The 13,702-nt window shown below is 49.8% G+C and overlaps 1 protein-coding gene across 8 annotated transcripts in view; it reads right to left on the minus strand.

The window, feature by feature from the left end:
• Window positions 1–13,702, minus strand: part of RIN2 (Ras and Rab interactor 2) — a 181,793-nt gene that overhangs the window by 6,073 nt on the left and 162,018 nt on the right. For all 8 annotated transcript variants that reach the window (XM_058679241.1, XM_058679242.1, XM_058679240.1 and 5 more), the window contains 2 exons: window positions 3,531–3,836; window positions 1,257–1,388 (listed from right to left, as the gene is read on the minus strand). In XM_058679241.1, coding sequence (XP_058535224.1) covers window positions 1,257–1,388; window positions 3,531–3,836 — 438 coding nt within the window. The remainder of the gene's footprint in view (window positions 1–1,256; window positions 1,389–3,530; window positions 3,837–13,702) is intronic.

Consider the following 13,702-nt stretch of genomic DNA (forward strand, 5'->3'; position numbering starts at 1 on the left):
TTGGATGAGTTAAGAACCCTCTGCATGGGCACACTCAAGCCTGCTGTTGTCTCCTCCATCTCAACCATCAGCAGGGTGCTCTGCAGACTCGCCTGGGACATGAACTGGGCACGAACTCCACCACCAACACTTGTACTGTTTGTGGGCTGGGAGGGCGTGGCCCATGACCTGTGGCTGCTGATCCTGGCTGTCTGCACAGCTCAGCAAGAACTGCAGGCCACTCAGCCAGCACACGGGTGAGTGGCGACAGGCTCATGGTCAAGCACAAGCCCCGGGGCTCTTGAAGCAGCTCATGGCAAATGCAAAGCAGGAAAACTCCAGGCACGCATTTCAAATTCACTTTGGTACAAGTAAGTGTTCAGTTGCATTTTCCCATACACTTGCTCAAGTGCCTTCAAACGCTCCCTAGATGTATCTTTGTCTTTTTCCCCTGAGGACGTGTGCAGGTTAGAGTTGGCCACCTGCCCGGAGTGGGCGGTGCCTCTGATGGGACGTGCAGGACTCAGGAGATGAGTGGACACATTCTGGGAGTGAAGATGCTTCCAAGTCCCTCCAGGAAAACCTGCGGGCCCCTGCGCCCCGAGTGGGAGACCTGGAAGAAGCAGCTCCTGGCTTCACCCAGGCCCAGCTCTGGCTATTGCAGCCATTTGGGAAATGAACTAGCAGATGGAAGATTCTGTCTCTTCTCTAACTCTTTCAAATAAATAAATCTTAAAATATGAACACCGTTTTCATCTTCAAAGCAAAAACAACAACAAAAACCAAGTCTCCATCCATCTCACTAATAGCAACAGACATATTTTCTACCAAAAATATACGACAGCCCCCTTAGACTCAATGACACAATTTTTTTTAAAGGGAATTCATTCTGCTTAGTTTTCTTATTGGCACCTTCTAATTGCCATGAATGCATCTTGGTGAAGTACATTTAAACAGAGCTCTGTTTGTGTCTTTCTGACTTTTCAAAAGAACCTACAATGGATATGGATGACTTTTTCAATGCATTGTAGTGACTAAATACAATAATTCAAAAATACAGGCTTGGCAAAAAATATACAGGTAAACTTCAGATGCTAGCAGGTGCTAACTGCTTCATGGGCGTAGGATGTTCCGTGGCAGTTCGACAAATGTTTTGGAGCCCAACATGGGGCTCGCACCCCATTGGGAATGTACCACAGAACCACTGGATTTCTCATCTTTACAGCGTCTATTGCCTGTGATGGAGACTGCGCTCTGCGCCCCGACGCCCGCAGTACCTTCTCCGTGCAGCAGCGAGGGGTCCAGAAGCTCCATCATGTACTCGATCTCCGTGTCCAGCTCCAGCATGTCGCACTGGGCAATGACGTAGGTCAGGACCGGCAGGAAGTCATCAGCACCGTACATCCTCCCTGCGGGGAGTCGGAATATTTTCACCAAGTCTCCTTTCTTCCATGTCCTACTCATTGCTTTTTTTTTTTTAGACAGCCAAGAGCCACTACTTATAAACGGAGGAAGCCTGTGGATGCAGCCCATGGCCCTCCCAGCTCCTCTGCCCACAGGACAGAATTCTCCAGGCAGATGACACTTCTGTGTCCTGCAACAGCACATGCCATCAAGTAGCATCTTTGAGATATTTTAACTTCGCAGGACACATGGAAAATATTTACGTGTGTTCACTTTTGTGTCATGTTCCCTATTGTCTTTGCACATGAGTCGGGATGGTCAGACCGGGAATAAGATGGACTTTAAACCCTGAGGAAGGACAGCCCATGAGGGTGGGAAGTCAGCTTAACCCCTAATTCCAGGATTCCTTCCAATGCTGGCGCTGGACCAGGCGGATCCTCTACCACCTGCTCCATGCCCAGGACATATGCTGCTCCGTGTTGGGATAGTTTTGTTGTCCCAACAGGCGAAACGGGAAGTGGATGGCATCTGGGACACTGCTGGACTTCTCACAGGAAGCAGGCCAGCCCCCACAACCAAGCGTCCACTGCCTCACTGGTCATGAGCACATAGGTTGAAAAACTGTAATTCAGAACAGCATGAACACGCCGAGACGCCAGTCTGAGACTCTCTAAGTGATTCCGTGACAACAAAACAAGTATTTCCTGTAGGTGGCATATGCAGATTCTAGTAGTTTGGGACTTTCCAGAAATGACTCCATGAACAAGTATTTCCTGTGTGCAGGACATGCCAGCACACCTCCGGGCAAAGCTTATACCCCAAGCACCCAGACTTTAATCTCCACACTCAACCATTTGTCACACACACACACCCATTCCTTCCTCCCTAGGCAATGGTTAACACAGCCCCTGCATTCTCTCTCTGGTAGCTCTCACTAAGCCACTATACTCATAGAGGTAGAGCATCACCAACAGGACTCCAAGTCACCCTCACTCCTGCATCCACAGGAAGCTGCCAGGGGAAACCCGAGAGCTGACTTCCCAACGGTGGCATTCATCAAAGAACGCATTGACCTGGTGGCCCTAACACTTAGCTGTGGACCACTGGCCCAGACCCTCCCTGCCCACATGGATTTTCCATTGTGCCTGGGCTATACAGGAGCTTCCCTGCCTGAAGAAGGGCTCCTAGGAACTCATGTTAACTGTGGCACAGAAGGTAGAGTGAGGTGGTCAAAGTCGCTCAGTTACTGAACTCAGTCATCTGACAGGCAGAGAGAAATCTGGGTATTGATTCAGTCCCTCCAAATGCTCACAGTGGTGGTCTGGGGCCAAAGCTGGGTTCCAGGAACTTAATCCAGCCCCCCCAACCCACTGTGTGTGTGTGTGTCAGGAATCTGACTACTTGAGCCGTCACCATGTCTTCCGGGCTACACACAGGAAGCTGGGACTGGGTGCTGGAGCTGGGACTCTAATCAAGGCACCTCCAACATGAGCCACATGCCTTAAACCAGCATCCTAACCCCTGCACTAGACTCCCGGCCCCTTGGTGGAGGAACTGAACACAGACTCCAGAGGCTGAGCTTATAACTCTGACCCAAATCTTCAATGAGGGGCCGGTGTTGTGTTGTGTGGTGCAGGGGATTAAGCCTACATTTGTGAACCCTAGTCTCCCAGTCCCAGTTGCTCCACTTCCAACGCAGCTCTCTACTCACACAAGTGGGAATGCAATGGAAAAAGGCCCAGGTACTTAGGCCATCCACATGGGACACACAGATGGACTTCCTGGCTGCTGGTTTCAGCCTGGCCCAGGCCTGGCTGTGTTGGAGTGAACCAACAGGTGGAAGATCTCTGTGTCACTCCGCCTTTCAATGAAAACAAAACTTGTCTTAAATCTCTAATTAAATCGTCATTGTACAAACACCATGTGGTTATCTGATGCATGTGACTCATGTGCCAGATACCAGGGTAGAATTTACGACAGCAAGAGAAGGAAGGGAGGAGTCCTGGCAAGGGGCAGAGTTGAGATGGGTCAGGCCCTGAGCAGGAGCAGGGGTGAGACGGTCAGACCCTGTCCCCGGCCCTGACCAGGAGCAGGGGACCCTCAGCCCTGGCAAGAAGCGCCCAGGAGTCCCAGCTGTGCAGTCTCACCTGAGTTGCTCTCCATGACGGTGTAAATGAGCTTGCAGACCCTCAGCAGCAGCATGACTTTCTTCTCCGGGGAATACATCTTCTGCATGGTCATGAACTTGAGCTTGATTTTCTCCACATCCACCAAGTCGGGGGTGGGGGCGAAGACCCCCAGCTCCTGTGGGTTCCGCTGCCGCACAAGCTGCAGGTTCTCCTTGAGTTGCTTCCAGGAGCCGTCGGCCATGTGGAAGTCCTTCAGCATGGCCTCCACGTGTCCCTTCAGGGGCTTCAGGATGCACTTGTGCATGGCCTTCTCCAACACCACATCTGTCAAAGAAAGCGTGGTCACTGCAGCCACCGTCCCAAGACACACACAACATCACAACATCTGCTTGCGGACTTCGGCCACTCCGTGGTGGTGCTAGGACAGGCAAGTCATAACACCAAGCAACCAACTCGCGGCACTGAGACACACTTGAGGGGCTGATGCTATAATACAACAAGTTAGGTTGCAGCCTGCAGTGCTGGCACCCCAAAGGGATGCAGGTTCAAGTCCCAGCTGGCTGTTCCACTTCCCATCCAGCTCCCTGCTTATGAACCTGAAAAAGCACCCCAAAAAAACCCCACAAAAGTCCTTGGGCCTCCACCACCCATGTGAGAGACTCCGGAGAAAATCCTGGTTCCTGGCTTTGGCGTAGATCAGCCCTGGCTGTGGCAGGCATTGAGAGTAAGCCAGTGGCTGGAAGATCTTTCTCTTTCTGCTCCTCCTCTCTCTGTAATCTTTCAATTAAATAAAACATTTTTTTTAAAGACTCATACTTTTTAACAAAATTCCAAGAAGAGTAAATCTTCCCTAATAATGCCTTACTTGCTACAATCATGTAATTGAATATGGGGGCTCTTTTAAAAATTCATGGAAAATGGAATTTAAAAATTATTTTTGCTGCAAACTAAAAATAAATTATTTCTTCTTTTAAAAAACAATTCCTTTTTAAAGTTTTGGTTTTATTGGAAAGGCAGATTTACAGAGAAGGGAAGACAGAGAGAAAAGATCTTCCGTCCACTGGTTCACTCCCCAAGCAGCCATAACAGCTGGAGCTGCGCTGATCTGAAGCCAGCAGCCCAGAGCCTCTTCAGGGTCTTCCATGTGGGTTCAGGTTCCAAGGCTTTGGACCATCCTTGACTGCTTTCTCAGGTCATAAGCAGGGAGCTAGATGGGAAGCAGGACCGCTGGAACACCAACGGATGCCCATTTGGGATTCTGGTGAATGCAAGGTGAAGACTTCAGCCACTAGGCTACCACAACAGACCCACAGATTATTTCATAAAATGCATTTCTATTAACTTTTTGAAGACCTCTTACCTACTTGCACCTCTCTGTTTATGTGCCCCAACCTGCATAAGCTACATCCCCTACCTGTAAGTGCAACCAAACATTTCAGACTTTCTTTTGATCTAATTTTTCCAATGTTCCTTCTTGTTTTGGGGTGGGGGGGAGTAAAAAAAATACATCCTCTGAAAGAAAGATTTCCTAGTGGTGATATTTTGAGATCTCTTAAGATATTTTCTGAGGAAATACATTCAACCTAATATGCTAGGTGATCTTGGATTGCATCCAGTCCCACCTGTCACTGCACTGACTCTAAGACCCCGGAATGGGATGCCAGCGATGCCTGCAGGCCAGGTTAGCGTGGTGTCGGGGGGAGGCGCCTGGGTTTCATCACTGCATTCTGCTTGTGTAATGGATAGCCTTGTCCTTGGGAAATACACATAGAAGTATCTAGAGATAAAGGCCAGGGACCTCAGCAATCAAGACACAAATCACTGAGCAGGAAAGAAGGCATACCTGCACGCACATGTGTATATAGGTGTGCATACGTGTCTGTGTGCTTGGCGCTAGACAAGAGGGAGAGGGCTGGGACGTAAACCCAACGTGACCGTGGACTGACATTCGGGGAATCTGAACATAGCGCCGACATCTCTTTGTCCCATTTTTTTTTTTTTGCAATTTTCCTGTAAGTCTGTCTGAAGTGATTTCAAAACTGAAGGTTAAAGATTCTGGAGTGTTTCTCTGCTGAGAGTTAGGAAACACTTCTAAGTAGGGGACGCATTATTGTTCTCCCCTGCTTCACACGGTTGCCTGATGGAGTGGCTACTCTCAGCTGATACTAAAACAGCCAGGAGCACAGATCCAGAATCCAGGCTTAGACTGATTTCTATGACGACAAGCTCTCTGCTCTTCCAGTACCAGACTGCGAAAAACTGTTTATTTTAGAAAAGCAGACAGGCAGATAGAGGGCGGTGTCTTCCATCTGCTGGTCCATGCTCCAAATACGTACAGCAGCTGGTGCTGTGCCAGGTCAGACCAAAGGTAGGAGCCCAGGTCCATAAGCCATTAAATGCTGCCTTCTCAGGATGAGATGTGGAGGAGCCGGGATTTGAACCAGGCACTGTGGTATGGGATGTGGCATCCCTGAGCCACGAGCTCTCTCCCAATGCCAACTCTGTACTCTCACAGGTTTGCACATTCATACCGTTGGTACAGAAGTTCTACTGCAGCAGTTGCATCTTAATAAATGACACATTCATGTGGTTTCCTTTGGGAAGCCCACGGATCCACTTATAGGACTGGAAATAACTGAATGATATCTCCAGCTTTTGGGGTGTCTGACACCAGATCTGGTCCTATTGAATTCAAATCATTACTTTTTCCTAGGACAAAGAGACTTCCAAGCCAGCTGGTCAGGCTAATCCTGTAACAGTTTGATGATGGAGCCAAGTTCTGCTTTGAGCCTCCACCTCCACATCCCATCTGAGAGAGGTTATGAAGAGGGGCAAGGACACGTGTTCACTCTGCACCTGGCGCTGAAGCAGGCTGCTTGGTTAGCTTCAGTCACTTTGTATCTGCAAACTTGTGCCAATTCCAGGCCTCTCTGCTTTTACATGACCATTAGAATAAAGCGTCAATATTGGCAATTCATCTTGAGCATCCCCAGGGGCTAGGTCCAGAGGGTATCACTTCATTCTCATCTCATCCTTGCTACACTTCCATTATTTTTTGCATGATACTAAGTTACGCTCCTCTGATAAGTAAGGAAACACAGGCTTCAAAATGTCCCTCCAACAGCTTGCTTGAGACTACCCGGCTGTTTCGGGTAGCTGTTTCTACTGCTTTTCAAAGAGAATGGTCTTTTAAACCCCAAAGATCCACCAGTTTGCTGCACTTGTCTGAGGATTCTGAAAGCTTTATTCCTGGTGGTGAATGACCCCTGCTCTAAGGTGCATGTGCCCCAGGTGTCAATCATCAATTAGGACTGCACAGACATTCAGGGCAGGGCTGTTCATGCCAGTCCCACACGCAAACACTCTAGGTGAGTTATTTGACCTTCACGGAATACATCAGGGAGACAGAAGCAAGCTGAAAGCCAGCCTGTGCTTTTTACCTGGAAGCCAAGGTAATTTTTTTTTTTTTTTAATTTGAAAGGCAGAGTTACAGATGGAGAGACAGAGAGAGAGAGTGCTCATCCACTGGTTCACTTCCCAAATGGCTGCAACAGCTAGCACTGGTCAGTCCCGAAAGCAGGAGCCAGGAGCTTCTTCCAGGTCTCCCACATGGGTGCAGGGGTCCAAGCACTTGGACCAACCTCTGCTGCTTTCCTAGGCTACGAGCAGCGAACTGGGTCAGAATGAAGCAGCCTGGTCTCAAACTGGTGCCCGTACGGGATGTCAGTGCCATAGGTGGTGGCTGTACCTGCTAATGTCACAACACCAGCCCCTGTCATTATATTCTTTGAACTATATTTCTGAACTACAATGAATCTGTTCTCTTTGTATTAATATCATAGCAACATAAAAATAAAGCTGAAAAAGAAGAAAAAGAATAGGTGAGGGTTAACACAGATCACTTCTAAGGGCTCTGAACTGGTCCTTGGCAATGATGCCAGCAGGCAATGGGTCTGCTCGGAGAACTCCATCCCAGGCATAGAGGCGGCTGTGGAAATGTGTTGGTGGGTGGACTCCAGGGACCAACAATAACTGTTGGATAGCATAATTGCTGGTGCTATATCTGGTAAATATTTTCACAAGACCACTTTGTGGGGTGGGCACTGTAGCATGATGAAGCTGCAGCATGAGGCAGCCGCATCTCATACCTCAGGGCCTGGTCCTAATCCTGGACACTGTGCCAGGGAAGGCCATGGCCCCAGTACTCCTGCCCACCGTGGGAGACTGGGAGGGCGTGCTGGCTCCTGGCTCCAACCTGGCCCCAACCCAGCTGTTTAGAGAGTGTAACAATGGATGGAAGGTCTGTCTCCTCCTCCTCCTCTCTTCTCTCTCTTTCTCTGCATTTAAAATAAATAAACACTTCTTTAAAAAGAAATTTACTTAGAAATAAGAAAAGCTGGTCTTTTACAGGGCTCCCCTCAAAGTGATCTGTAACAGAGATGAGGAGTTAGGGAAAAAGTACGGAGGGTCTCACCACCCATCTCCGGTAGGAAAAGCCTGGTCTTGCTCTCAGAGTCAAAAGGAAAGCTGACTGGAGGAGCTCAAAGAAGGGAGAGGAGACGGGTTGAGTCTCTGCTAAATGGCTTCCCTCGGCTGGCAGGAATGCTAATGAATGCCAACAGATTCGCTGATGTCACAGGAACAGCGACACTGTCTTAGGTGTTGTCTACACGTTGCCTCTCAGTTCGTCACACAAACCCGGGCAGGGAGGGCCGCCCCTTCTTCACTTCAGAGGCGTGGAATCTGAAGCCCCCCAATTGATCAACGTCATGCAGTTAGCATGACCAACGAACGAGGGTGGGGAGGAGGCTGGGATTTGAACCCAGGCAATCTGCTCCCCAAGTCCTGGGAGCTACTGTGCCCTCCCCTTCATTCCCAAACAGCATACAAAAGACACTCAAACTATTCCAGGACAATGAAGATGGTGAGCCTGTGGTTTTCTGAAAGTTCACAAATATCTTTCCTATTTTGCTCCCAACAAGGAAGTGCCAGAGAACTGCTTGCAGTATGGCATTTGGCACTGTAGAAACCCACCGTGAGCCACACTCACTGAAAGACCAAAACCAGGGGAAAGTTTACTGAGAATATCTACATGATCCTTGCAACTGGACTCACAGGCAAGCAGGAAATGATCAAGACTACGACAATGGCTTGAGTCTCACTCCGTGCCTTACCGTTACCTAATGACACAGTTCTTAGAAAGCCCTCCGTGTGCTGACCTGTGCGCAAGGCTGGATTCCCTTGTGCAAGAAAGAATGAAGAGGGGGAAACCAAAGTCTTTCCTCTTCCTCTGACCTAGAGCATAGATTCCATCAGGGAGACATAGCGGCAGGATGTGTCATGAGACCGGATCGAGCGCGGGTTTTTTGGGGGTGCTCTTTCTGCACACCCACTGCTGGCCTGGGGGGAAGTGAGTCTGACACGCAGAAGTGAAGTCCAGAGAAGGCACTTGTCTTAGAAAGGGCACTCGAGCCACAGCCAGTTCTATCTTTCTAGGTGACTCAGGCCCAGTCCCTTCACTGCTTGCTGTCCCTGTCTGGGCTGCCATTGGAAACACCGTTCACGGGCTCTGCCCCCGACAGAGCTGCTCCAGCCTGAATCTAACTGGGCTGGAGACCACTGAAACACTATGAAATGTAGGGAATTCTGAACAACCTAGGGCAGGGTGAGGACCCCTGATCCCGAAGGCCTGGGACCAGAAGGTCTCAGATGTCTGCATTTCCCGTGTTTAGTTAGATGGACTTCATCCGCTGGGCATCCCTAAAACAAACATGTGAAACACTCCCAAACCTGAAACATTTTGCCCACAAGAATGCAAACTTTTCAATTTTAGATTTTTGGATCAAGGAGGCTCTATATTAAAAACGTGTAGGTTGGGCCCGGAGGCGTGGCCTAGCGGCTAAGGTCCTTGCCTTGAAAGCCCCGGGATCCCATATGGGCGCTGGTTCTAATCCCGGCTGCTCCACTTCCCATCCAGCTCCCTGCTTGTGGCCTGGGAAAGCAGTTGAGGACGGCCCAATGCATTGGGACCCTGCACCCGCGTGGGAGACCCAGAAGAGGTTCCGGGTTCCCGGCTTCGGATCGGCGCGTATCGGCCCGTTGCGGCTCACTTGGGGAGTGAATCATCAGACGGAAGATCTTCCTCTCTGTCTCTCCTCCTCTCTCTGTATATCTGGCTGTAATAAAATGAATAAATCTTTAAAAAAAAAAAACCGTGTAGGTTAAAATCTAATGTTAACTGCCAAAGATAAACACAATTGCCTGCTTTTTTCCCCTAGTTCTAGCCTTCTGGTTACTTTTATTATTACTATTATTATTATCATTATTATTTATTTCATCTGAAAGGCAGATTTTACAGAGAGAAGAGAAAGATCTTCCATCTACTGGTTCACTCCCTCAAATGAACCGGAATGGCCAATGCTGAGCCAACCCAGAATGAGGAGCTTCTTCTTGGATCTCCCATGTGCACGCAGGGATGTATAAGGGCTTGGTGCATCCTTCACTGCCCTCCCAGGTCATAAGCAGGGAGCTAGATCAGCAGCGAAGCAGCCACGATGTGAATCAGCACCTTTAGGGGATGTTGGTACAGCAGGTGGAACATTAGCTCGTTGTGCCACTGTGCTGACGCCATTTGGTTACTATTTTTTAAAAGTGAATTAAAAGTAGGAGTTAATGTTTGACAACAGATAGGGGCAGGCCTTTTTGGTAGGTAAGTCAAATCTCAACAACGGTCCTTGCTAATATTTATTGGTGCAATTCCTGCCCGTGACCTTGTCCACCCTCACGTCAACCCTGGAAAGTACAGACAGGACCTGGGACCTGGAGGTCAAATGATTTTCCCAGGATGCAGGAGACAGGGTCTGTGCCAGCTTGGTTGTTCCTCCTCTAACCAGCTCAGACAGCGGCATGTGGCCTTCCATCAGCACAAAGGAACCGCTGGTTTCTAATGTGTAAGCTTTATTTCCTTTTCACTGTAGTGTTGGAATAAGGATCAGTGCCCCCTCTAAGCATGATGAAACCTTTGCAGGCACTCACATGATACTCTGGCCAAGAAGCATACATGACAGCTGCTCGTCTTGGCCTGGGCTCTCCCAGCAGCCTACCGTGACAGTGGTTCTATTAGGAGGGCATCCCAGGAAGAAAAGCAGTCCACAGGGCTGCTTTGTTGTCACTATGAACAGCGCTGGGTACTCCAGAAGACCAGGACAGATCCACCTCAGGGTTGTTCCACCTACAGCAGAAGCTATTCTCAGAGGCTAGGCTCGGCATGGATACCCCAGCCTTTCTCATCTGCCCTGGGCAAGGGCTCAGTGGCATGAGAAAGCTGCAGGCTGGCAGGTGCTGGCAGTTGGACAGTAGGCCGGTAAGGAAGTGTCAGAGGTCACAGCATTATGCCATCTTTGACTTGTGGGTTACAAGTGGAGAAACTGGGGCACAGAGACACCAAGAAACGTAACTGAAGGCACACAGCTCATGAGCAGTAGAGAAAAAGCTTCAAACCCAGTAGCCTAGGGCAGCCCAAGTTCTTCATCAATAACTACTGCACGCCCCTGTTTCCCACTGCTAAATTGCTCCATCCCATCCCCACGGAGCTGGCAGTTGAGGCAAGTGGAAGGCAGCCTCCTGAAAAGCCTTTGTGTGACAGCCAGAGAGGCACAACGGTACTGTGCTAATCCCTGCTTACAACCTGCTCATCCAGAGCAGACCACGTGGTGTCGCAGAGGGACCTGGGTCAGAGGCAAGGGCTGGTGGCCTGGAGGGAAGCTGCCTGCTGGGCTTGCTGGGAGGACTGAGAGAGGGGAGGCTCTGCGAGCCTGGACGATATACTTGACACCAGGGAACTCACAACACCCCGTGAGGACCGAGTATGCATGGGACAGCTGGTAACCCATGACCTCGTCAGCTTCCTCTGTTCCCTACGAACAGGGGGCACGTTGGAAAGGGGACCCAGGTGGGACGGCTCAGGCTATCCTGTTTCCTCCCAGTACAAGCTGTGGTGTGATTAAGGTCAAGATGGAAACTGAGAGCACTTTGAGAAATGACTAGAAGAGCCACCTGGCTTCCTGCTCATCCATGCCCAGCCCGCCTCCCGGGGCACTCATCTCCTGACTCTTCTCGCCTCCAGCACTCCGCGTTGCTTCTGTCATGACCTACCACAGCCGGGACTTCTTCCCTGGGCAGGAAACCCACCCAAAATCAGACCTGGGGTCATAACCTGAGCCACACCTCCGGACCTGGCCAAGGCACATATGTAGCAGATGCACCAAATCCATTTGCTGAATCGAACAGAAAATCTTTGGGACACTCCAAGTTTGGTCTTGTGACTTCCCTGGACCTCAACAGTAACTGCAGACCTCCAAAGTGGACCATGTGTGTAGGAGGAGAGATGTGGAGAGATGGCTTGGGAGCCAAGGCTGAGTCAGGCGGCCAACCCGGGAGGGCTCCATCTCTTCAGGACCAGAGCTGTCCTTGCAGGGAAAGTGGAGTGGCAGAAGAACATGTCAAAACCTTGAAACCCCGACACAGCCATACCACCAATGCAGCATTCCAGGGACCTCTTGGGTCACACTCGCCAATTCTCACACGAGTCCCACTGACATCTCCTGTCTGGGAGGCAGGAAGATTCCAGGGAGAGAGAGAGAGAGAGGCACAGAATATTCTAGAGGCTGCCCTTGCGGCGCAGCAAGCTAAGCTGCTGGCATCCCGTATAGCAGAACAGATTCCAGGGTGGACCGCGTCACTTCTAATTCAGCTCCCTGCCAACGTGCCTGGGGAAACAGTGGAAGACGGCCCACGTACCTGGGCCACTGCCACTCATGTGCGGCGATCTGGGCACAGTTCTGGGCTCCTGACTTTGGCCTGGCCCAACCTTGGATACTGTGGCCATTTTGGGAGTGAACCAGCAGATGGAAGCTCAATCACTCACTCTTACACACACACACAGCCCCCACATGCTCTCTCTCTCACTCTCTCCTTCAAATACATACATACTGAAAGAAGGAAGAAAACACTCCAAGCACAGACATGTTCCTGTGACTTGTAATATAACGCCACCTGGCGCGCCGCCCCTGTGTGGATGCCCGAGTTACGTGCTCCTAGCCTGTGGGACTCCCCAGCCTAGGGCTGGGAGCTCTTGGGGTGACACAATGTAATGGATACAACCCCGTAGCCTTAAAGTCAAAATTACCCAGCACGTGATGCTTCAAAGGGGTGTGTGTGTGTTCGTATATGGGGGTGGGGGACTTCTTACGGTCTTCAGTACATTTAAACTAATTCTTGAAAATAACACAGGCATTCTTTTTACATAAGTCAGTTTTTCTCCTTTTTCTCTCCAAGAGCATTTGCACCTGTCAGGGGACAGCACCACCTGGAATAGGTCAGACGTGAGAACATCCAAGGTTGGCACCAAGGAGCATGTGCAGCCACACCTCTGGGAATGGCTTTTCATCTAAAGGACAATGGATGGATGACTCAGGGCTTGAACCAAAGTAAGGATTAAAAAGTTGAAAACGAAGCAGCCTAAGTATTGAAACTTGAGGCCAAGTTCAAACACTCATTTAAAAAAACTGATCTGAAATGAAGTTAGGGTGCTTGTCTAAGTCCCTGGGAATATTCCACCTATGTCTACTGGTTTTTTTTTTTTTAAGTCAGTGCAATTATCTGTTTTTAAGATTTTTCTTTTTTTATTGGAAAGTCATATATACAGAGAGGAAGAGAGACAGAGAGGAAGATCCTCCATCCGCTGATTTACTCCCCAAGTGGCCACAACAACCAGAGCTAAGCTGATCCGAAGCCAGGAGCCAGGAGCTTCTTCCGGGTCTTCCATGTGGGTGCAGGGTCCCAAAGCTTTGGGCCGTCCTCAACTGCTTTCCCAGGCCACAAGCAGGGAGCTGGATGAGAAGTGGGACCACTGGGATTAGAACCAGTGTCCACGTGGGATCCCAGTGTGTGCAAGGTGAGGACTCTAGCTGCTAGGCTACCATGCTGGGCCCCTAAAATTTGTTTTTAAGATTAATTTTTTAAATTTGAAATGTGGCAGTTACAGAGAGAAGGAGAAGCAAAGAGAGAGCTCCTCCATCCCCAAATGGTCGCAGTGGCCGGAGCTGAGCTGATCTGAAACCGGGAGCCTCTTCCAGGTCTCCCACACGGGTGCAGGGTCTCAAGGCTTTGGCTCATCCCCTACTGCTTTC

This window comes from Ochotona princeps, chromosome 22 (assembly GCF_030435755.1).
Source record: "Ochotona princeps isolate mOchPri1 chromosome 22, mOchPri1.hap1, whole genome shotgun sequence".
NCBI lineage: Eukaryota > Metazoa > Chordata > Mammalia > Lagomorpha > Ochotonidae > Ochotona > Ochotona princeps.